At 45.0% G+C, this 21,861-nt stretch overlaps 1 protein-coding gene across 1 annotated transcript in view; it reads left to right on the top strand.

Moving 5' to 3' along the window:
* anos1 (anosmin 1) overlaps positions 1-21,861 on the top strand; it is a 50,725-nt gene that overhangs the window by 15,505 nt on the left and 13,359 nt on the right. Inside the window, exons 3-13 of the mRNA XM_076111896.1 lie at positions 3,955-4,017; positions 4,340-4,562; positions 8,864-9,048; positions 9,434-9,563; positions 11,910-12,115; positions 13,731-13,875; positions 15,023-15,169; positions 17,772-17,860; positions 19,009-19,180; positions 19,322-19,542; positions 20,240-20,381. Of these exons, the coding sequence (XP_075968011.1) occupies positions 3,955-4,017; positions 4,340-4,562; positions 8,864-9,048; positions 9,434-9,563; positions 11,910-12,115; positions 13,731-13,875; positions 15,023-15,169; positions 17,772-17,860; positions 19,009-19,180; positions 19,322-19,542; positions 20,240-20,381 (1,723 nt within the window). The remainder of the gene's footprint in view (positions 1-3,954; positions 4,018-4,339; positions 4,563-8,863; positions 9,049-9,433; positions 9,564-11,909; positions 12,116-13,730; positions 13,876-15,022; positions 15,170-17,771; positions 17,861-19,008; positions 19,181-19,321; positions 19,543-20,239; positions 20,382-21,861) is intronic.

Raw genomic sequence — 21,861 nt, 5'->3', positions numbered from 1 at the left:
CTGGCAAAATGTCATCTGCATCAGCGTGAATTATTACCCGTCTTTTATTTTCGTACACTCTGTGTATTGTTAAGCCCGGGGGCAATCTCGACTGGTAGCAGTCCACGCTTCATTAACTAAAACATAACACTTGCGTGACATTTTATGTGTGCGCTTTTTCATAGTTTATGTTATTCCAGTTACTCACTGGGGGCAGTTTGCAGTTTTATGATGGGTGGAGATAACCATGCTCCAGTGACGGAGAAAGGCTGTTCTGTGCACACCAAGCCAAACACCCCCCCCCCTGCCCGCCCGCCCCTAGTCTCTCTCCCTGCCCTTTCCTACCCCTTCTTCCCCCCCCCCCCCTCTTCACTCCCTCCACCTCGTCCCAGCGTTGACAAAGTGAAGATGGGCTGTGGCATTGGCTGCCATTCAGCCTGACTCTCATCGGCCCCACAGAATGCCTTTCAGGGTCCCCCAGAGTAACAACTGCTGCGTTTTATTACAGCGTGAAATGGGGAGTGAAAGACCGCTATGGATGTTCCTACTTAACCATGCAGAATGTGTCACTGTTGGGGAGGAAGATAAGAGGACAAAGGGGAAATCAGCCTGCTCAAGCGCTTTTGTTAAGACTGAGAGCTGTCGTACATAGAAACAACCCCATGCTCTTGTTTACATCTCAAAGTAGAACCAGTTGTGTCCTTTTAGTCGAAATTTGTTCAGAGATATGTTAACATATCATTGGATGATTACATGCATTCCTTACGCTATTCAAACAGATGGTAGCCGTGTTGCCGGCTGGAGAGATTTGCCTGAGGGAGACCCAGACGTTGGCACCCAAAACCAGCAGATACGCTATGTCCAGCTCAATTATGGTCTCTACTCCAGTTCCATGGTGTGTTTCCCCCAAAATAGATCTCAGAAGTCAAACACTAGCCTCGCTATCGACGGCGCAAGATGACCAAATATTTGAGTCCTTTAAGCCTCTATGGGACCAACTAATATTAACTGTTAGACCACACATATCTCCTGATGGGATCCCGTTAACTGAACGGTTTTATGTGTCATTCATGTGCAATTTAGTATTATTTGGTTTGTTATGATCGTCAATTTAGTGGTATCGCAACACATCTTTAAAATGTCAACATACAAAAGCATGAGTGCATATATCAGGACTGCGAGGGCGTGTATCTGGATGTGATTGGGTTGAGGTGGTGCCCCCCCCCCCAAACATTGCAAAAGAGCTTGGGGAAATCTGTTATGGCACTATCCCAAGCATGCTGTTGACGACATTGGTACTTCGGTTTTACATCGAGCACCGAACTCTGCAAATAGGAATCAGGCAATTGATTGACGAGAGCACCTTTGTAATTATATACAGCCGTCCTATTTGCTTTGGCAAGACATCTGTCGTCGGCCCTCCTCTTCCCTCCTTAAATGTCAGGTTGTGGGTGTGGCTGGGGGGAAACGCTGACAGATTGTCGGTTTTCAGCACACCTGCAGGGAGCTCTCACCGCCTCCGCACAAATGCTCATCGTTTTTTTTTGTAAGAGTGCCGTTTACGATGTAACCGCTCATTCAGCAAAAAAACTAACTGTCCTGATGATGCACACGTTTTTTTAAAAACAACTTCCTGTTCGATTTGAGCAGTGTTTTGGGAACCTTTTCCCCTGAAGAGTTAAAAATGAAAAACGGGGACTGTTAGGGGTGAGACACTAAACTCACAGACAGCATTCTGATCTGTGTTGCAATATCCTTGGTACGCAATGTGCTGTGTTAATTCATGCTGCTTGGCATGCAAGCCCGAGCATCTCGAGGTAACGATGACTCTATTTTCACTTGTATAGTTGCGATTGTGGTGAACCAGAAAAAGATTCATCCTCATGAAAAGCCAATGGAATGCATTCAGTCCGTGCACACAAGATCTTTCAATGAGTAAAATGAGCTTGATCCCCTGGCTTATGTGTGTATGTTCAGTGATTTGTAGAAGGGATTTTGGGGGCTTTCACATGTGCGTCTGTTGGCTGAATGTCCTTTAGACACTGGTGCAGCACACAGATATATTGCCTCAACACCTCATTGTTCCTGCTGGGATGCTGATGCTGCTGCTACTGCCCGTCTTCGCTGCAGGCTCTATACTCTCTGAGGACACAATTGAGAACAGAATTAATGATATAAGGTCACCGTATTATTAATAGCAGATGATGATGAAACTGCGTTTTCTCTCTGGGCGGTGAGGCATAACTTTGACAGCGCAATTGAGCTCATATGTCATCTTAAATCTCTGCGGGGTTGCGGTGGTTTCACCTGATCAGCTCTGTGGAAACCACATAACTTTCTTTTGGAGCTCTCAGCTGTCATAACTACAAGCTCTCTCCCTCCAAGGTGTCTAATAATCCCCTCCGGCACTTCACATTTTATATTATCACCAGAGGGATGTCTATATTGCTACGAAGTAATTAAGGAAACACCTTCCCTCCCAGCCTCCTCCAGCCTCTGGAGCCGGCTGCTCGACACTCAACATACTGTCCACACAGGCCTTCCCGAGACGAGGCTGGGCAAAGCCGAGAGCCAAAGCTCAGTGTAATTGAGAGCTGGCGGCCGTGTGTGTGGGGTTTTGATTGCAGCATGGTCCTCCAAAAAAAAAAAAGGTTTATGTTTCATCATGTGCCCATCCGGCGCACTCCATAAAAAGCAAATAAACTTTTCACTGGCAATTGCATAATAACGACGGAGTTGGCTAATGAGCGAATTAAAGAGTCATAAATACCACTCTGCCCCCTGACTGAGATGTGACATTTCTTAAATCAACTTAAAATATACTCCCTTAAGTAGGTGCCCTCATTTCACCACTCTTCAGTGCGGTGCCTTACATAACACTGTGTTGTTCTGATTACCATTTTTCTCTCCCACCGACCAATCTACTGGACTGTCCCAGAGGAAGAATGTGTTGAAAATGTACTGCTGTGCCTCTTCTGAGTGCTGTAGCTAGTGCAGGAGTCTAAATTAAATGGAGTTGAATGAGTGACTTTGGCAGGTCTCTGGTTGGTGTGGTTTGGGCTGCTCCCAGTGCAGCATAGAAGCAGCCTGGCAGTGGTTTGACTGTTTGACTGAGCCTGCTCTTCTCTTTCACACCAGCTCTTTGTGGCCAGCAACGGGAGCATATAAAACCCTCGCTTCTCTCAGTCCCATCTGAACATTCTCTTTCCTACGGCAGCATTTGCCTGATTCTGTTGGACATGCATGGACTTTTGTGTGAAATTACATTTTCTTTTATTGAATTTGATCCATCCAGTGTGAGCTGTGGTATTTAAAGCAAGAGGAGAATGACTAGATTGGTAAACTTTCATTTTAAATTTGATCATCCCATTATGTTTGGCACAATGACTTTGAGTTCCACTCATGCTGATGTTTTTCTTTCATCCCCTGCCGATGCCAAACATTCAGTAAATGTCTTCCACGTGTCAACTAAGGGAATCCCAAGAACATTAAACCAAGTGTATCATTTACGAAAGCGCTCTCTGTTCCGCGTGGTAAAGAGAAGAGAGGTTGGTGCCGGTGCCAGAGTGCATCAGGCCCAGACATGAGCAGGAGAAGTGGTGCGATGAGAATGAGGCGTAGACAGTATATGGGAGGCTAGTAGTGTTAAGGCACGAAGGAAGAACTCACCAGGACACACCAAAGCCAAGCATCGGTATAGCTTTCTAGACGCAGCAAGGGTGTGTCTGACTCCTCATAACGGACAACACCTTTGGCCAATGTTTGCTTTTGCAGAAGATTGTTTGTGTGCTTTGAAGGTATGCCAGGGATCTGCAACAAAAAGAGGTTGTTTTTGAATGTGCAAGGGGAAGTGGCTGAGTGAGGTGGGCTGTCAGGGAGCCAGCGCCCGAGCACAGAAAGCACCCATCTCCGCAGCATTGGCTCTTTGATGTGGCTGGTCTTTGAAGAACTGACACCCTGCTCTCCTTTCCACAGTGCCTGGAGCCCTGCAAGGAAACCTGGGACCTGAAGGAAAACCAGTGCCAGGATTTATGCGAGGTATGTCACTATGCCACAAATATACCGTGGTCTGCTCAGACTGAAGTGTTTGAGCTGTTTCATACTTAGTGGGAAAATTCAATAAGAGGAAACTTTGAGAGGAGTGTGAAGTAACTCTTTCTGCGCCGTAATGACACTCTCTGTGAGGCTAAATCAAAGCGCTCTAATGTGCTCCGGTGAGTCATACGCTGAAATGTAAACAGGACAATCCCTGTTAGCTCACAGAGCTGCCTGTTTGCAGGCAGACAGGTTGGTCTGTAAAAGTAATCTGACATATATTTTCCCCTTCCTCCTCCTCCTCATCCTCCTTCCCCCCCGCTAGCCGCTCTTTCCCAAGAAACACTACGAGTGTCTCACGAGCTGCGAGTTCCTGAAGTCGGTAGAGGGAGTGAAGCAAGGCGACTGTCCGGCCCCAGAGAAGGCCAGCGGCTTTGCAGCAGCCTGCGTGGAGAGCTGCGAGGAGGACGGAGAGTGTTCAGCCGTGAAAAAGTGCTGCTCCAACGGCTGCGGTCACACCTGCCAGCTGCCTAAGAACCTCTACAAAGGTAATACTAAAGGGTACACCTGCACCACATTCTATTGCAATATAATACTTTTGCCACAACAAACAGTTTATTAAAGTTATAATCCATTTGATTTAAGTCCTGGATTATAATAGTCGTAGTGTTTTTGTATTCAGCCATTACACACAATACAATAAGTATCGCATATAGTATATACAATGCGATACAATATGACTGAAAAGGCATAGACGGAAGCATAATGCTCATATTATCCTGCATTCTTTTCAATTAAGGTACCCTCAAGAAAACAAAATATTAAATTCACACTTGTAACCCCCAAAAATATATATGTTAGAATTGTTCCATAATTTGACCCCAACAATAGAAATACATCTCCTTTTAATCCCTTAGTTAGCTTTTTGTACAGTAATCTTAAAAACATCTCTCAAATCATATTTACACAAGAATCTTTGTACACAGTCTGGCAGTGACTTTGTTTTAGCCCTGAACATTGTTTGTATTTTTTATAATATACAAAAATCTTTAAATTTCATAACATGAGATTTGACAAAAAAATGGATTTTTGATATCATAGTAACTTGTTTAATTCATATAGCTTGTTTTGTAACAAGGTTTATAAACATGTTACAGGTTGACCCCCACACCTCCATGCAATACAACAACTCCAAATCAATGATAATGTTGCTCTGTTACTGTTGGATGTGTAAATAAGCAACCGCTAACAACTTTGACGTATTAACATGAAAAGGTAATGATATGTCAATGTTGCATTCTCCGCTTCTCCGCTTCCCCCAAGTGGCCAAAAGAAACAGTTATTGCAGGTTTAAATGCAAATTCATGAATAGTTCATGATGCAAAACACATATGAGGAACATAAACACAAACATCATTTATTAATTAGAGGAAGAAGGGAGTTCGACAGGGAGCCAGGTTGACAGACCAGGACGCACTCGGTGTCTAAACGTTAGACTGTGTGCGTTGATACAGTTGCTTAATTGTCCGTGCACTCAGCAACTCATCTCTTCATTTAATCATTGCTCATTACTGTTTCCAAGGGGGACCAGATTAACACAGTTCACCAGCTGAATCATGGATACCCCCCCCCCCCCCCCCCCTTCTCTGTTTATCTGTCTCAATAAGCGACGTGTCATAACTGGTAATGGTCCAATGCTAACGTCAGGCTTTTAATGTGATTAAATGTTGCAGTTTGCATCTTTTTCATAAACAGTGTTGAACCGATTAATCCTCCACTGTCAAACATTAGCTTTAAATCTCAATGACGCAAATTCCAGTTTATCTTCAACAATTTTTGACAACTTGCACAGAGTCATAAATCTTTATTTCATCTCTTTGTATTGCACCTCACCCACACATCCCTCATGCCGTTCCTCTTGTAAATTGGAATATATCTTCAGCCTTGAATTTGCTGGATAAGCTTGAGGGTTTCACAGACACAGATGTACCCAGGAATCTTTGCTCCAGTAAAACAGTTTAATAGTGCCGCCCAAGGCGGCCTGACGTTCTGAGGGTGCTGAGCTGTTATGTGAGAGAACCAATAGCCTCTGAACTTGGAGATGGGAGCTGGAACTACATTATCTGCGCACAATTGCTGGCAGCCCGAGGCCATAACAAAGTTGAGGAGATGTTGAAGTGAGAGCGGTGGAAGATGAGTCTAAAAATCAAGCTTTGAACCGCAGCAGCGATCGACTGCATGCTTTGAATCACTCGCATGTTTTTTTTCTGTGTGTAGTTCAGAGACGCAAGAGCATGCTAGTATTTTCATTTGATTTGGAAATGAAAAGATGAACGGCACGGTTAATCGGGGAAAGATGAAAGCAGGCGTAACCTTGGAAATTTCAATCCAGTGACCCAGTCAATGGGAACCATTCACCACACTGCGAGAGCTTCAAATCAAGCCGCCTACACGCTGGTTTTCAGTCCAGCCGCTGAGCTCATGACGGGTCGCCGTCAGCACCGCATTTACCCTGAATTACTCTGAGCGTTTTGGTGAAAGTCCGGATGGCATTCCTGTCCTGGTCCTCGGTGTTAAAGGTCTAATTAGTTGCTCATGGTTTGAAGAGCGTAATCGTTTCTATGTGTGCACAAGTCTGTGTGTGTATGTAGTCTTCGCCATGATGAGCCATGATGCTGGAAGCCATTAGCAAACACAAGCGGGGAGAAATTAAGCGTTTCCCCCACTGAGATCACTCTCAGATGTGTGTGTGTATGTATGTGTGTGTGTGTGTGTGTGTGTTCAGGTTAGGGTACCCAGCCCACGTGTATGTCATTGATGGAGAAAAACTCAGAGACACTGGACCCCCCCACCGGGCTTTTGATGAGCAACAAAGCTTCTTCTTTTTTTACATCAATAGAGCCCGATGCTGTTACACATCATCCACTGCTCTGTAATGCCGCCTAGAAGATGTATGTGTGGAGATACGCCTCCGATAGCTGCTTTATTAGGCTCTCCTGTGTCTTCCATTTTCATATATTTCTCTCTAGGTCTCTCATTTTCTCTGCTACTCAGAAGAAACAGCCTGTGATGTAACCCAACGTATGTGTTACTTGAGTGTTTTCTGATCAAAAGCAGTGCACACATTGCTGCACTGTACTGTGAGAGAAACCGGCAAAGGCGCTGGAGGGGGCGTTAAAATAAAATGAGAGGTGAAAAATGTAGACGTCAGAGTGAAATTGAATTCAGCTCGAATTATCCTCGCACTGTCACAACAAGTCAGTCAGTTAATGGCTCCATGAAATTTCGGTATCTCCTCATGCTACAAGCAGTGTTTGTATTGCTTCCTCAACACTTAGAATTAGAGCAGCCATTATGACGGTATGTGTGCGTGAGTATTGAGAATTATATTATCGGAGTGCAATTGTTGGCATGATTAAGACATGAATGGACGCCGCATTCTTGCTTCAGCAGCAGTTACATCACGGCTTGGAGGAAAGCGTGCAGCCATCGAAAAATGAACGCTGTATGATTCTTGGACCAAACCTGACCCAAAAGTTATCTTTGGAAAGAACAAGCTGAGGGAAAGTGTTCGTTGCCCTCCCACGTATTGCGGAAGAGAGAGGTTGTGTGTGTGTGTGTTTTTGTATTTCTGTGTGGTTTGTGCTTTGCAGGAGTACTTGTGTGACTTTGTGGAAAGATGAGCTAAGACGGAGGGAGAGGTAGGAATGCTGTGGTTGCGTTTGGTGTTCAGTATTGCGCAGGAAATGTGACACGTTTGTTCGCGCACACACACACACACACACACACACACACACACACACACACACACACACACACACACACTCTCGACCGCAGAGCTGTGAAACCACAGCACAACGACCCCCAGCTGTTAGTGTGCAGAGAGCTGTTATCTGCGGGACAAAACAAAGTACCGACTCCATAAGCATGCGGCTCAAGGACCCTCCTCAATCTTCCAGGATTTTATCTGCATCAATCACTTTTACATGCCTTGTATGAAGACTGAATGAGAAATTCAAGCGCTCGGCATACAAAACACAGTCTTGATTATGTTGTTTGCCGACACGCCGCAGTAGCCTTGAGCGTGTGTTAATGCTGTTTATAAGTGCGGAGCGGTGCGGTGGTGGGCCGCTCAACAGCGACAAAGGTCCAACATAATGCTCTGAAGTTCTAGTTGGATTTATTGAGAACTGTGGGATGTGTTCAGCCTTCTCCTGTACTTTCAAACTTGCTTTTCCAATCTCCATCTCATTATCACTGTGCCCAACGCTCAATCAACAACTCACTACGTCTCCGCCGCAGTAAATTTACTTGAGAGAGTCAATCTGACTTGGCTGAGCATTTGGCCCAGTCCCGCACTTAATAAATCTCTAATTTACTGCACATGGCCACATCCACTTCCTCTGAAAAGCTGAATGTAAAGTAAAGTGATGCAAGTGAACTTTGTAAGCATGTGTGTGTGTGTGTGTGTGTGTATGTTTGCACTAGTGTATCTTGTGTCTGCAAGAGAGGGAGACATTGCGCCCACCGTCTCACATACCTAGATGCAAACTATGTGTTTCATTACTAAGAAGCGCGGCTACTAAAACACGTTACTCTGGCCAGGAAACATCACGATCTGTCACAGTAGAAAGATGATGCTGTTGACCCGCAGCGTGATTTAAATCTATTGCGGTGAGGTCATGTCTCATTTTCAAATCTGAATCCGTCCAAATCTGGTGGTGTCATTTATCTTTCCAGTCAAGAAAGGAAAACAACACATTTCATGTTGAAGTTCACCTGCGATGGTCCACACAGTGGTGATATTAACTCCTGTCACGGTATCGTCTGTCTTGCTTGTACATTTTAGGAGTCCCTCTGAAGCCCAGGAAAGAGCTGGGGTTTTTGGAGCAGCCGTCGGGTCAGCTGGAGATCCGTTGGTCCTCCAAGTTCAACATTTCCGTGGAGCCCGTCCTCTATGTGGTGCAGCGCCGCTGGAATTATGGCATCCACCCCAGCGAGGACGATGCCACCGAGTGGCAGACTGTGGCACAGGTAGGAATCTACACACCATACATGCAAAACACTGAAGCATGTCAAGTCGGATGAAATATATATATTTTTTTGGCTTTGTAGAGCCCATCAAATGAGTGATTCTTTTGATCAGACACTTGGGATTTGGATCACTGAGAAATGTCAGCTTCACATGTCCCGGCGTGCCACATGCTGCAGCTGTGAAAGTGCTGCAGTGCACTGACAGAGTGTTGCACACGGTTGCACATTCCTCACAGTCACAGCGTCTTTGAAAGTTTGGAAAAAGAGAAACATACAGATGACTGATGTGGCAGCAAACTCACATGGGGCTGTGACCCTGCGTGAACCCTAACCCCTGTGGTTTTCTCTCTCCCCCCCCCCCCCCGCCCCCCCATCTGTCCCTTAGACTGCAGAGGAGCGCGTCCAACTGGCCGACATCAGAGCCAGCAGATGGTACCAGTTCAGAGTTGCTGCAGTCAATGTCCACGGGACCCGCGGCTTCACTGCGCCCAGCAAACACTTCCGCTCCTCCAGAGGTCTGTGTGTGTGTATATACATATGCATGTGTGTGTGTGTGTGTGTGTGTGGCCTTAAGTTCCTGTTTGACACCCAGTGCCCTCCATTTGTTATGGTTAAGACCTTGGAACAGGTGGAGCCTTTGGGAAAGCGTTTTAATACCTGATTTGACTTGATGTTTGACAAACCAAGCGTATGTGGTGGAGCTTTCTTTGTCACAGACACAAGGCAATTCTGTTTGTGATTTCTCATTAAAAAATAAATCAGTTTTCATTCGCCTGCACTTTGCACCTTGCCTCTCTTTAGAGGACTAAAAGACATATTTTACTGAAATATGCTCTAAATTGTACAGAAATCAAATTAGGACTAAAATATGATCGGTAAAGCCAAAAATACATTTATCACTTCTGACTGCTTGGGTTCACACTGCTTAGATGTGTTTATTCAAAACTCTATTAAGGAAGTTAACCTTTGAATTATTTTGTCAGCCTTGTTTACCTGGATTGTAAGAGTTTACTCTCCACAGCATCTACACATTTACCCAGTGAGTTAAGTGGAAATGGTAATTTGCCCAGTTGCCAAGTAGAATGCGAGTAATGAGGAGCGACTGGGTGTGGAAAACATATTTTTGTCTGCGTTGAAACCAGATCTTTAGTTATGTCTTCAAAGCAGGGGTTTCCCCCTTTTTACGGTCGTATAAAATGTAATATGTCTGAATTAGTCAGGATATTGCAGGTTTCAAATGAATGCAAGTGTTGTCTTGCTTCCAGAGGGGGTGACGTAACCTAGGCGCGCTTCAGATCTTTGCCACAGATTAGAGAAACAAGCTCTTGATGGCATCCTGTGTTGCTGCTCTGCTCCTGCACTTTCAGTGTTGAATGACGCTAAATCCCAGTGTTGTGCTGCAGATGGCATTCGTTAAAGCAACGGCCAATTGTTGAGTGGTTCCCATGGATTACAGAGTTGTGAATATAATGTGTCTGGATTGAATCTGATCCCGATCAGGATACAGTGTGTTTTGTTTGACATGTAGAGGCAGAGAAACGTGCCGCGCCGGTTCAGACAGACGCAGCAGTGAGTTAAGCGTCTGTAAAGGTATATATCGTGTAAAATAGTGTCTTCATTGTGTGGATCATTTTAATTTGGTCAACTATGTAATGCAACCATGCACATCAACATACTTTACCGTACCTGGGTAATTTATTTATCCATATATGGAGAGTTTTTTTAGCAGTGGAGCACCGGCCAACATCCTAAGTACTGCCGTGTTCTGCCGAATACTGAAAACCTGTGCCAAATACAGAAAGTATCGGTGTGTTTTGGCGTTGTGTGTGTTAGCGTGTTGACCTGCCCTGTCAATCCCTCGTCATGCATTTGCTCCCCAGAGCGCTCTGGAAGGCTGTCAAACAGAGCCAGACACCAGGTGGGAAAAAGATTCTGCTGCAGGGATGGAAACCGATCTCCAATCAGGCCAATCGGTGCCAGAATGTTGATGGATTGATGGGAGCTGTCACGGATTTGATGAGCTCCCGGCCATTCTGTCATGCCATTGTTATTTATGTGGTACGGCCATATCATCTGATTGCAATTTTGCACTACCGTACTTTGTTCGGGCAATTTGTAAGAACTGACTGCTTATTTATCTTGCACAGCCGACATCAGCTGGTATGGAGAACCGATGTGTCCAATTGTGTTGTTTGACTAGATTAAATGTGTTTCAGGTGGGAGAGGGCAGGAGGAGAGGCGAGCCAACCGGGCGTGAATAATTTTCTCATTACGGGGCCTTTCTCTTTGGTCTGACGTATGGCATGTGGCCTTGCCTCTCCTCCTGCACCAGGAGGCTGACATCAGCTGGCTCACAGCGCATTCGGATGGGTTCAGAACCATCTTTGCTCTTGACTCTCTCACACACACACACACACACACACACACACACACACACACACACACACACACACACACACATTAGTTAGAGTACAGGAATGCTGAGTGTGGAGCCAAAGTTAGCTGCATGTGTTTGTTCACCCTTGACCTGCACTCTGGGTCCTGCCGAACGCTGCCATAGACGTGACATGACACCTGTCATAACATCTCATGGCAGATTGTCAGCGGAGGACTAATTGCTACACACGGTGTCATACTGGTCCCCCTCCCGAACTGCAACGCTGACTCGCAAGTGTTGAAAGGTGTCTTGGCCTGTAATGCGTTCGACCTGAAATTATACTTGCAAGAAAACTGCCTTGGCTCGAGATTTGTCACATCCAAGAACCAGAGGCCCTCTTTGTCTTCCACTCTAAATGTCTACAGATGTACTGAAATCTGTTGGCCGCTGACTGTGTTGTTTCATCTTGGTGCTATGTCTTCAGATCCATCCGCCCCTCCCAGCCCGACCAGTTTGCGTGTCAGCAACGTGACGCTGGGTGACGAAGGCCTGGTGACAGCCCGTCTCAACTGGACCCTGCCTGGGGAGCCCGATATCCCCATACATCACTACAAAGTGTTCTGGAGCTGGACTGTGCACACCAAGTCGCTGGTGCCATCCAAGAAGAAGAGGAGAAAGACCACCAACGGGGTAATCTCCTCACCCGTCTCTCAGTGATGTGTTCTTTCTCTTCCTTTTCCTCGCTCTCAAGACGACTTATCCAGAATGATCTCAGCATCTTTTCCTCTGGCCTCAACACATCACTGTGAATATTATCCATGCTGGCCTTCAGCGGAAGAAAGGATAAACACGGGATAGGAATTGCATTTATTTATTTACTTGCAAGGCCATCAATCACACACAGATTGATACAATGTGTTATTCATTGTTTCAATATACTGATGAAAGAACCCTTAAACGCACTGTTAAGCCTTGAAAGAAAACACAAGTGTGATAAATAGCCGTATTTATAGTTCAAATCATTGTTTAAATCACAATTTTAAAGTCTGTGTTTCTTAAATATCTCAATTTGTGTTGTTTCCTTTTTTTGCAGTTTGTATTTTGGAACTTTCGTTTTCTCCTACTCCTACTATGTATTTATTTGTTGTATTTTAAACAGATCTCAGTAGTCTCGAAGTCAAGTAGTTATAAAACTATACTTTATATCCTATCTCTTTTTTGCCTGTAGTATATTTAAACTAAGGCGAGACTCAGTAATAACAGAACAAAACATCTAAAAATATCCAAGAAATATTCTCTAATCATAAAATGAATATACCTTTTTAAGTAAAATACAAATGACTCCTACTGTTAATGCCTTGGAACATTTTAGTTTGCATTCTGGAACATTCTCAAAACTCCAGACTGAAATAATAGTTTTCATGGCCCTTTGTGGAGGGATGTAACACAGAGAAAGCCCCCCCACTTGCAATCACAAAGAAAGGATAAATGCAATTTGATTTTATAAGCTTAAACAAACAGGCAAGCTGAAGGCTTACAAAGTTAGACTTCCTGGCTTGGACAACTCTGAAAGCCACAGGATAATATTTGGATAGTATTTGTTGTCACATGTATTTATTTTTAGGATAAAACCCATGACCTTGTAGATAAATCATAGACTGGCTTCATAAATTACAGACTCTTCTGCGCAGAGCTGAATCATTTTTGGATGTAAGCGTTTCGTGAGCCATTTGCACAATTCATCCAATATCATGTGACCTGATAGCACATACCTGTGGTTTAGTATCTGTGAAGAGCATTTCATTACAGACTCGAGCAGATAAAAGACAGATTGTCTAGACAGTTCACACACACCTCTATAGAGTCTTCTCTCTGAATTAGTCTATGAAATGCGTAGCAGATGTGGCACAGTGGAGATAGAGGTGGGAGACACCAGACACCCATTGACACATGTACTACTGGTTTCCACTTTGGCACCTCGGGCCTTTGAAAGCAGCCTGCTGGTAGAGGAATGTCAAAACACGCACAGTCAATAACAAGAATTCATCAAGCTCACGCTGATGGTGGAATGCTGCAAGTCAAACACAGTGAGGAAGCCCTGTGAGGCTCTGATAACACGGCTCCCTCACAAGGCCCTGAAGCCTATCTCCTCGCCATGATACCTTCCCCAGCTCCACATGTGTTCTTAATAATAAGCAGGGCTTTCCCACAGGCCCCGGCTGGCCCAGCCTGAGCTGAAAGGAGCCTCAAGTGACAGTGTGATAACATAGAAAAGTCAACATGCAAGTGTTTGTCATTGTTGCAGGCGCAGAGCTGGGTGGAACTGGAGGGACTGCAACAAAACTGCAGTTATACCGTGGAGTTGCAGGCCATCACCTACTGGGGACAGGTGCGTCTGAAGAGCTCCAAGGCTTCTCTCCACTTCAGCACCACCAAGAATAATGAGTCAGGTAAACACTGGTGCCAATATTCTGTCTGATAATTCAGCTGTCAGACTTGTTGTGTGTTTTTAGACACTGGGGATGGCAGTGTCAGGCGGTCGGTTCACCACTTTGGTCCAGACTGAAAAAACTCAATTCATTTTTGGATTGATTGCAATGACATCTTGGAGACATTTATGGTCCCCAGAAGATAAACCCGAACAACTTTGCCGATCCTCTAACTTTTCCTCTAGCGCCACCGTGTTGACCTATGTGACTTTTGAGGGAAATGTAGATGGAGAGCTGCTGGATGGATTGTCAAAATGTATCAAATCTGGTACAGACATTCATGTCCCTCTCAGGACAGATTGTAATCACTTTGCTGACCCCCTGACTTTTGATCTTGCACCACCATCAGATCAAAATATCACTTTGTCCACTTTATGACCAAAACCCTCCCAAACTATTGCATTCCTATCACCCTCAGCAAATTTGTAAGTGCTAGCATGCTAACATGCTAAAACAAGATGGTGAACATGGTAAACCTGCAATTAGTGTAGCTGGCACTTAGTCTTGTTTATTTGCCATTTAGTAAATACTTTTGTCCAAATCAACTTAGTTTTGGTTAATGATTGACTCACAAAGTGACACAGCCAAGGTTATGTGGCAACCTAATCATGGGTAGTAAGTGCAATTAAGATTTAGGTCATGTACTACTTAAAATATTTGGCTGAATCAATCGAGCAGAATCCAATTTTCTTTTTGTTTGTTTGTTTTCCCGGAGAGTTGAATTTTCCTAAATTACTGAGAGTCTTCAGGCAAACAATCATCATGCGAATTGCAAAAAGAAGAAATGGCCAAGGTGCGCTGACAGCACATCTGCATTCAGTCGAAGCTCCTGCGTGTTTTGGAATCACAGACCAAGCCTCAGCGTTACCAGTTTATACATTCTCAGCATGTGTGGCTCTCGAGGGATTTGAACCTCTAACCTTGGCAGTGTTGCGCAGTACCGCGTGTACCCATCGAGTTACACCACATTTATGCAGAAAGAACGTGTTGTAACCGCTGTGATATTATAAAGAAATAATGTGTGTTTTTGTTACCATGCTGGAGAGTTTGCCACAACACAGTCACTGTCTTAGCTACGGCAGCAAATATTTCTCCTTTCTCTTCCCAGTAAAATCAGTGCTCAAGTCAAAGAAGGAGGAGATATCCCCTCTTGGTTCGACCTTGGCCAAACGCCCCTCTGGCCCTCTCGAGGTAGGCACGCCCTTCTACCAGGATGGCCAGCTGCAGGTCCGTGTCTACTGGAAGAACCGGGGAGGTATGTACTCCACCATATTGATTTACAGCTTTGTTAGAATCTAATTAGCACCCCATTATGCCCATCAATCACTATGACTCATGTACACTATTATTAAGTGTTATGACCGATTCACAGCTACTCAGTTAAACAATGGAAGATTCCTTTTTTTTTTATAAATGTGGTATCAGATGGTGTAAATGAAATAAATGAAACAACGTGTCATTGTGAGAGCTCAGGAATGCGAGAGCTGGGCAAAAATTGGTGTAAACCTGCACGTGGACTGTTAGAGCGGAGCCACCGTTTAGTAACCAGAACAATAAACACACGGAGCCTGAGCCGTGCGATGGGATTTATTGACAGCTGTATTTAATAGATCCTCGCCCCTCGCATTAGAGTGGAAGCGGTCCGTTTTGTTTTACAAGGCCTGATGTCATTGGGAACAGAAACAGTCGTGGGTTGCAGCACCCCAAGGGGTTAAAGCCTACAGGAATGCCTGTCCCGGCGGCGTCCATTCCCCAACCCTCACCAGAGTGGAAATATGGAAACCTTGAAAGCCATGCTCTCAGGGTAACCTGTCAAGTCCCATTCACTGGTCTATGTTATGTTACTAATATATGTCATCGCCTAAGCCAAACTCCACATCTTGGAGTCAAAAATGCAAACCCTGGCTGAAGGAGAGGCCTGGTGAGACACCAACTGCTGAATCAGAGTGAGAGAGAGACAGAAGGGGAAGATAGAGTTGGCCCAGAGCTGTTAGCGAGGTTGGCCTGGACTCCGAGAGCTGAGTGATGCTGACGGGGATCAAGTGTGGCTTGGGAATCGCAGTGTTGCAGTGCAGAGTTAATCCTGGTCCAGCTTCTCTTTCTGTCTCTTGTTTGCAGTGCTGGTCTGCAGCGTGTGTGTGTGTGTGTGTGTGTGTGTGCCACTGCCACTCATTAGTGTGAGGGATGACCCTGGCTTTGACTCTGACAACCTGGGTTCCACTACTGTAAACATGGAGACACGCAGATGGCCTGGAGAGTTATAGTCTCCGGACATCTGGTTTGTGTGACGGAGAAGAAGGGACAGGTTAACTGAACCATGATTAAACTCTCGCTCATTGTCTCTGTGATCCACAGCAGCCCGGCCTCTGGGTTGTCTCCAGCAGACGAAAGAGAGCCTTACTGTACAGCAGCTCAGATAATATATCGCTGTCTGCCCAACACCCAGACAAAAGACAGCAGTCCGGCTGTGGCGACACTTCCTAGGCTCGCTTCCAGCCATGATTTATCGAACACTGCTGAGGTTCTGTTCCCTACCTGATTTCCATGTCGCGTCTCTTGTTTTACATACCACTTCCCCATCTCTGTCAGACCCGGCTAAGCATATCTTGTTTATTTTTTCCCCGATTTCCCGGTTCCCTGTAATTCCTCTCTTCTGCTTCCAAAGAGCTCAGGGGCTCCACGTGCCAGATCTGTGTCTAAGCCTTCAAAGGAACCCCTTTTATCTCCCCACCACAACCCAGGCCCCCGCCGAGGGGCGAACATAGGATCTACTAAATTATTAATCGGAGAAATATTTCACATATTCAAGCGACACAGTTGAATGAATAATAAATCTAGCCACATAAGATAAACACTGCCGATGAGCTACTGTACAGTAATGAAGCGAATGAGAGCTACTGTGTACCAGCATGACCAAGGCTGTGTCTCCACCGATGAGAATGCAAATCCTTAAAGTTGAAGTTAGCTGAAGTTTGGGTTGGGAATGGAGCCTTCAGCAAACAAAAGGAAAGGTTTAGGAAGCAGGGAAATCACGTTAATAAACTAATGCAAGGATAAAGAAGGAAGTTCTTTCATGTTTTTTATTTTCAGAGACATACGTTATCGTGATTATCAGTAATGGAAATAGTGATATCAGATCTCAGATAGGGAGAGTTGTAATTAGTGAGATACCCATCAGTTAATCATTTCGGCCTGTGTAACTGTCTTTTGATATCCGTTTAATGTTCAGTGGGTGCAGTGCTGTTACATAACTATGTAAAGTTACACTAGTACCGCACTAAGGTACAACTTTAAGATATCGATGGCTACTTTATGTTAACTGCACGACATTTCAGAGTCAGAGGGGCAGTTGTTCCTCTTACGTGACTACATTTATTTGACCATCATATTCATTTTAGGCTTTTTTCCAAAGCAAAGTTCCACTTTTATGCACACACATATGTTCAGTTTAGTGTCTTACAAAGGATAATTGCGATTATTGATTAGTTTTTTGTAGAACAAAGGGAAAAATGCCCGACTGGGGCCTGCTTGTTTTGTCGGCCAACAGTCCCGAGCACAATTTGTTCCGATATAAAGAGAAAAGCAGCAAATCATTATATTTGAGGACCTGGATCCAGTAAATATTTGCCATTTTTGCTTCATAAAGAAATTGTTGTCAGTAGATTTTTTGTTGATACACTAATTATTTTGACACGAGTAATTAATACGGTTACACAATGATACAACACTGATAAGGGCCATTCTAAACACTTTTATTATTAAGTACCTCCTGCTCTTATAAAGACCTGAGTTGTGTCTTTTATTGTGTCTTAGTATATGTGACATATTCTCTCTTGTCATCCTCCTCTTTTTTACAGACCCCGCTGTGAGTCGCTACCATGTCCAGTGGATGCCGGAGTACTGCAGCCACAACGAGACCCGAGGACCGGAGAAATCTGTCACACAGGTTAGTCTCCAGCAACCGTTTCACACACCTTCCGACTGCAGGTCAGATTACAGGCGGAGTGCAAAGCACAGAGCTGCGGCATGATCGGCAGCTCTGTGCTATGCAAAGCACGCGCCTAACCTTTTGTCTGATGCTTAGAAAGGACAGCGCCGCTAAAGAAAACAACTCTGCTGAGCGAGCCTGAAGCCCTGTTGTGTTGGATTTGCACTGGGCAAATCACTGGCTGGTGTTTTGAATATTATGAGTCAGTCGTGTGGTCAGGCATGCGGCGTGTTGGCCAATAAAACGCATTTACTTAAACAATGTTTCCCGGAAGGGAGATCATTCACCTCCAACGGCCCCAGCCATGCATTGTGCATGGGGCTTTTTCTTCAGGCGCGCAGTAGAGTCTGTGTAGGGGTTGGGAGAGTCTGGAGGTGGGGTGAGGGGGGGGGTGGTTAACTGCTTGGGCTCAGGCTGATACAGGATGGCAGAGGCCTGGCAATCAACACATTCTTTGGGCACCAGCACTCTGGTTGCTAGGAAATATACATCCATTTTCTATAGATCGCTGGGAAGGATTCCAGGCTTTTGCTTTTATGTGAGCACAGCGCCTCGTTCCCTTTTAATCAAAGCTGTTTCATATCAGAGAGAATATACACACACCCACTCTCAAGGGTCTGCCTATTAATGTAGAGCCTCTTTATTGCAAATGCAGGATCTAAATCCACTAGTCAGCAGGATTTTCTTGTTTTGTTTCCTCGAATGAGATGAGAAAGGCGTTTTTCTGTTGAGATCAATAGATGATTAAAGTTTGAAATGAGTGTTAAGTGTAAAACTGCAGCACAGCATTCATTAACAGGGATTTACAGGCCATTCTGTTTTAAAAATTCCCTTTGGTTGCCGTTTCTTAATTAAGTCGTTTTTATGCCACATGTGGAAGCTATAAAAAATCATTTATATTGTAAGTTGAATAGAAGGATAGTGGTCTAACCCCTACCATGTGAGTGTTCAAAGTGATCCTGTAATGTGGGGCATGTTCCTGAGGCCTGAGCGGTTATGCGATCTGCCCCTGCGCTGTGTATTTAATTATCTCTGAAGCTCCATGGGACCTGACCTGGGTGACATGTCAAAGTCATCAGGGCTGAATAATGTGTTTCTTGGCTCAGGAGAACTACATCAACCTCCCAGGCCTGCTGTTCTCCTGCAAGTACAAAGTCACTGTTCACATGCTGAAGTCCAAGAAACGCTCCAAGGACGAAAGCACCACCTTCCTCACACCGTCCTGTGCAACCATCCGTAGCAAGACTCACAAACACATCCCCTGCCCGGGGGAGGGAGGTGAGCACTCAGCTGTTTGCAGCGTACAGGCCATACTGAAATCGATCTGTATTAGTGCTGACAAAGTAATCAGACACAGAATCTATACACTCTTAAAGGAATAGTTCAAGACCCTGACCGAGACCACCTTTCCCCAAACAGCTCCAGGGGTTCCAAAGGTTTTGGCTAAGCCAGAGAACCTGACGGCCTCTTTCTCCATCATTGAGGGAAACATCACCGGCAACTTCCTGTGGCGTGTGTCTAAGGTGGCTCCCAATCAGCGAATCACAGGCTTCCAGGTCACCTGGGCCGAGATCACCACAGAAAGCCGGCAAAACAGCCTGCCCAACAGCATCATCTCCCAGTCCCAGATCCTGCCTCCAGTAAGTCTATCTTCATTCAAACAGGATTGATGCTTTTCTATTCTAACTCCCATAATAGCCATAGAGTGCCATAGCTTGTTTTAAACGCTGCCAATTGAATATATTTCCCTTATCCCAGAGACCATGCTGTCATATATAGTCTGTAAAAGGTATGTTCTATTTCCAGCATTTCATTTCACGGCATCTGTCAGAGGTGAGGGTGATTTGAGGATAACAATGTTGTGGCCTCCTTGCACGACTCTTTGGATAAGCAGTGGTGTGTGTAGACAGGCGCAGGGAGAGATCTGAGCAAGTGTTGTGTCCTGCTGGAAGTTCTCCTCCTCTACGTTTTCATCTGCCTGCACGTCTTCCTCTTTCATCCTCCGTGAGAGCTCAGAAAAAGCGGCTCTTTGACATAATCGGCTCCATCAACAACACGTTCCGCCTATCTGCACCTCCCAGCCTCTGGAGCTCGTCTATAAATATATCCACCCACCGCACACTTTATCAAGCTGGCAGCAAAAGAAGGAGAGACAGCAAGCCTTATGAAAACAAAGTCTTTGTTTTTGTCTGTGGCTTGTGCAAAGACGGCTCTGCGGCCGATACTCCCCTGTTTGACGGCCCATTCAAATTCAAGTCCTGTCAAATTCAAAAGCGCGTTCTGTTGTATTTCAACTGATTTGCGTGTCTTCTGCTGCTCTCCTCCCTCACTTGGCAGGATCATAACTTGCTCGTTGTGTCCAACCTGCGGCCATCCACCTACTACAGACTGGAGGTGCAGGTCATAACAACTGGAGGGGAAGGTCCTGCCACTGTCAAGACCTTTCAGACCCCGAACATATTACCAGTCATTCAACACCGTAAGTCACTGTCACTGTCTTTGATGCTCCATCACGTCCGCTCATGTGATTTTGTTTTCTGTTAAAGTTTGCGTTAGGTTTTATTCAGTGGCTGTTCCTGCTCCGTGCTAACAGCATACTGTAGATCTTTCATTCATCCTTTCAAGCAATAGTTTGACATTTTTGAGTTTGCTTTCTGCGGAGAAGATCGATACCACTCTGACGTCTGCAATGAATATAAAGCTACAGCCAGCAGCCGGTTTGTTTAGCCCAAAGAGGAAGGACAACGGGAAGAAACAGCTAGCCTAGCTTTGTACTACGTTAACAAAATCCACCTACACACACTTCTAAAGCTCACTCATTAACATTAATAAATGTCCTGCACACATAATCATTTACCTGAAGGCAAATAAGCATAGTTCCTAAATTGTCAAACTATTAATTTCAATAACGGCTCATGTCACATGACTACTTGTATGTGAAATGGGTCGCTTAAAGCGGTGAACCCACAGAGAATAACAGCAGTTTCCCTCAGCTCTGGAGCATTTTGGTATCTTTCAGCTGGTTTTGTGGCCCGTGTCGTTTTCCAGACACAACAAGCAGCCGTTCACTGTGAACAATTTCTAACAACCTATATTGTTTGGCTACCTGCCCAGCACCAGATGCCTAGCTAGGAAACATAGTGGAGCATTTAGCAGCTGAAGAGTTTGATGTTTTTCCCTCTTGAATTGGTGGAGAGCAAAAACAAAGCCAAAAGAAGAGTGGATATTGATCTTACGTTCAGAGTTCCAGAAACACAAGTCTAAACAAATGCCCACAAGTTCAACATATACTTTATAAAGGGGCATTATGTCAATGTTTACAGCTTGTTTCTGCAGCCTCCAAGTTGCCAAAAAATCAGCAGTTTTAAGAAAAGATGCTGTGCTTGCGCCTCATTGCTTTGTGTTAGGCAACATCATTTGTACAAAGAAGACGCACTTAACGCTGGGTGTTGAGCTCAGCAAAAGGAGAGGATGTAAAACGTATTTATGACCTAGATAACAGGTTAAACACTGCCATGTATCAACAACAGCAAGGAGCAAAACAAGCACATTTATACTGCATGGATGAATAGGCAGCCATTACAAAGGTCTGAATCTCTGATAACGTGTGTTTTTCTAGGACCCAGACTCCGGCAGCACCACTCCCACCACCAGAAGCCATCAGTAGAGAGGCACTGAGCTGCACGTTGAGGCAAACCCAATACGGAGAACCATCAGTGGCTCTCTGCTCCTGTCTGTCAGGGAAGGAATGTGTGGAACCAAACAGAAACACAGCACACCAGACCATGAACTGCCCCCCCCCCCCCCTCCCCTTGCTTGTGAAATATTGGTCCATCTTCTCCTGGCTCCACAACACATCAGCTATTCCTTCTTAACCCCTCTCCCTTGACTGGTACATGTCAGCGGACGGGTTGGTCTGTACAGTGAAATGTATACTGCAAGGTCTCATATTCTGCGTT

The sequence above is a fragment of the Anarhichas minor genome, unplaced genomic scaffold, assembly GCF_050575085.1.
Source record: "Anarhichas minor isolate MPS153535 unplaced genomic scaffold, ASM5057508v1 ptg000004l, whole genome shotgun sequence".
NCBI lineage: Eukaryota > Metazoa > Chordata > Actinopteri > Perciformes > Anarhichadidae > Anarhichas > Anarhichas minor.
Note: the sequence above shows the minus strand (reverse complement) of the source record. Positions and strands in the feature narration are given on the sequence as shown.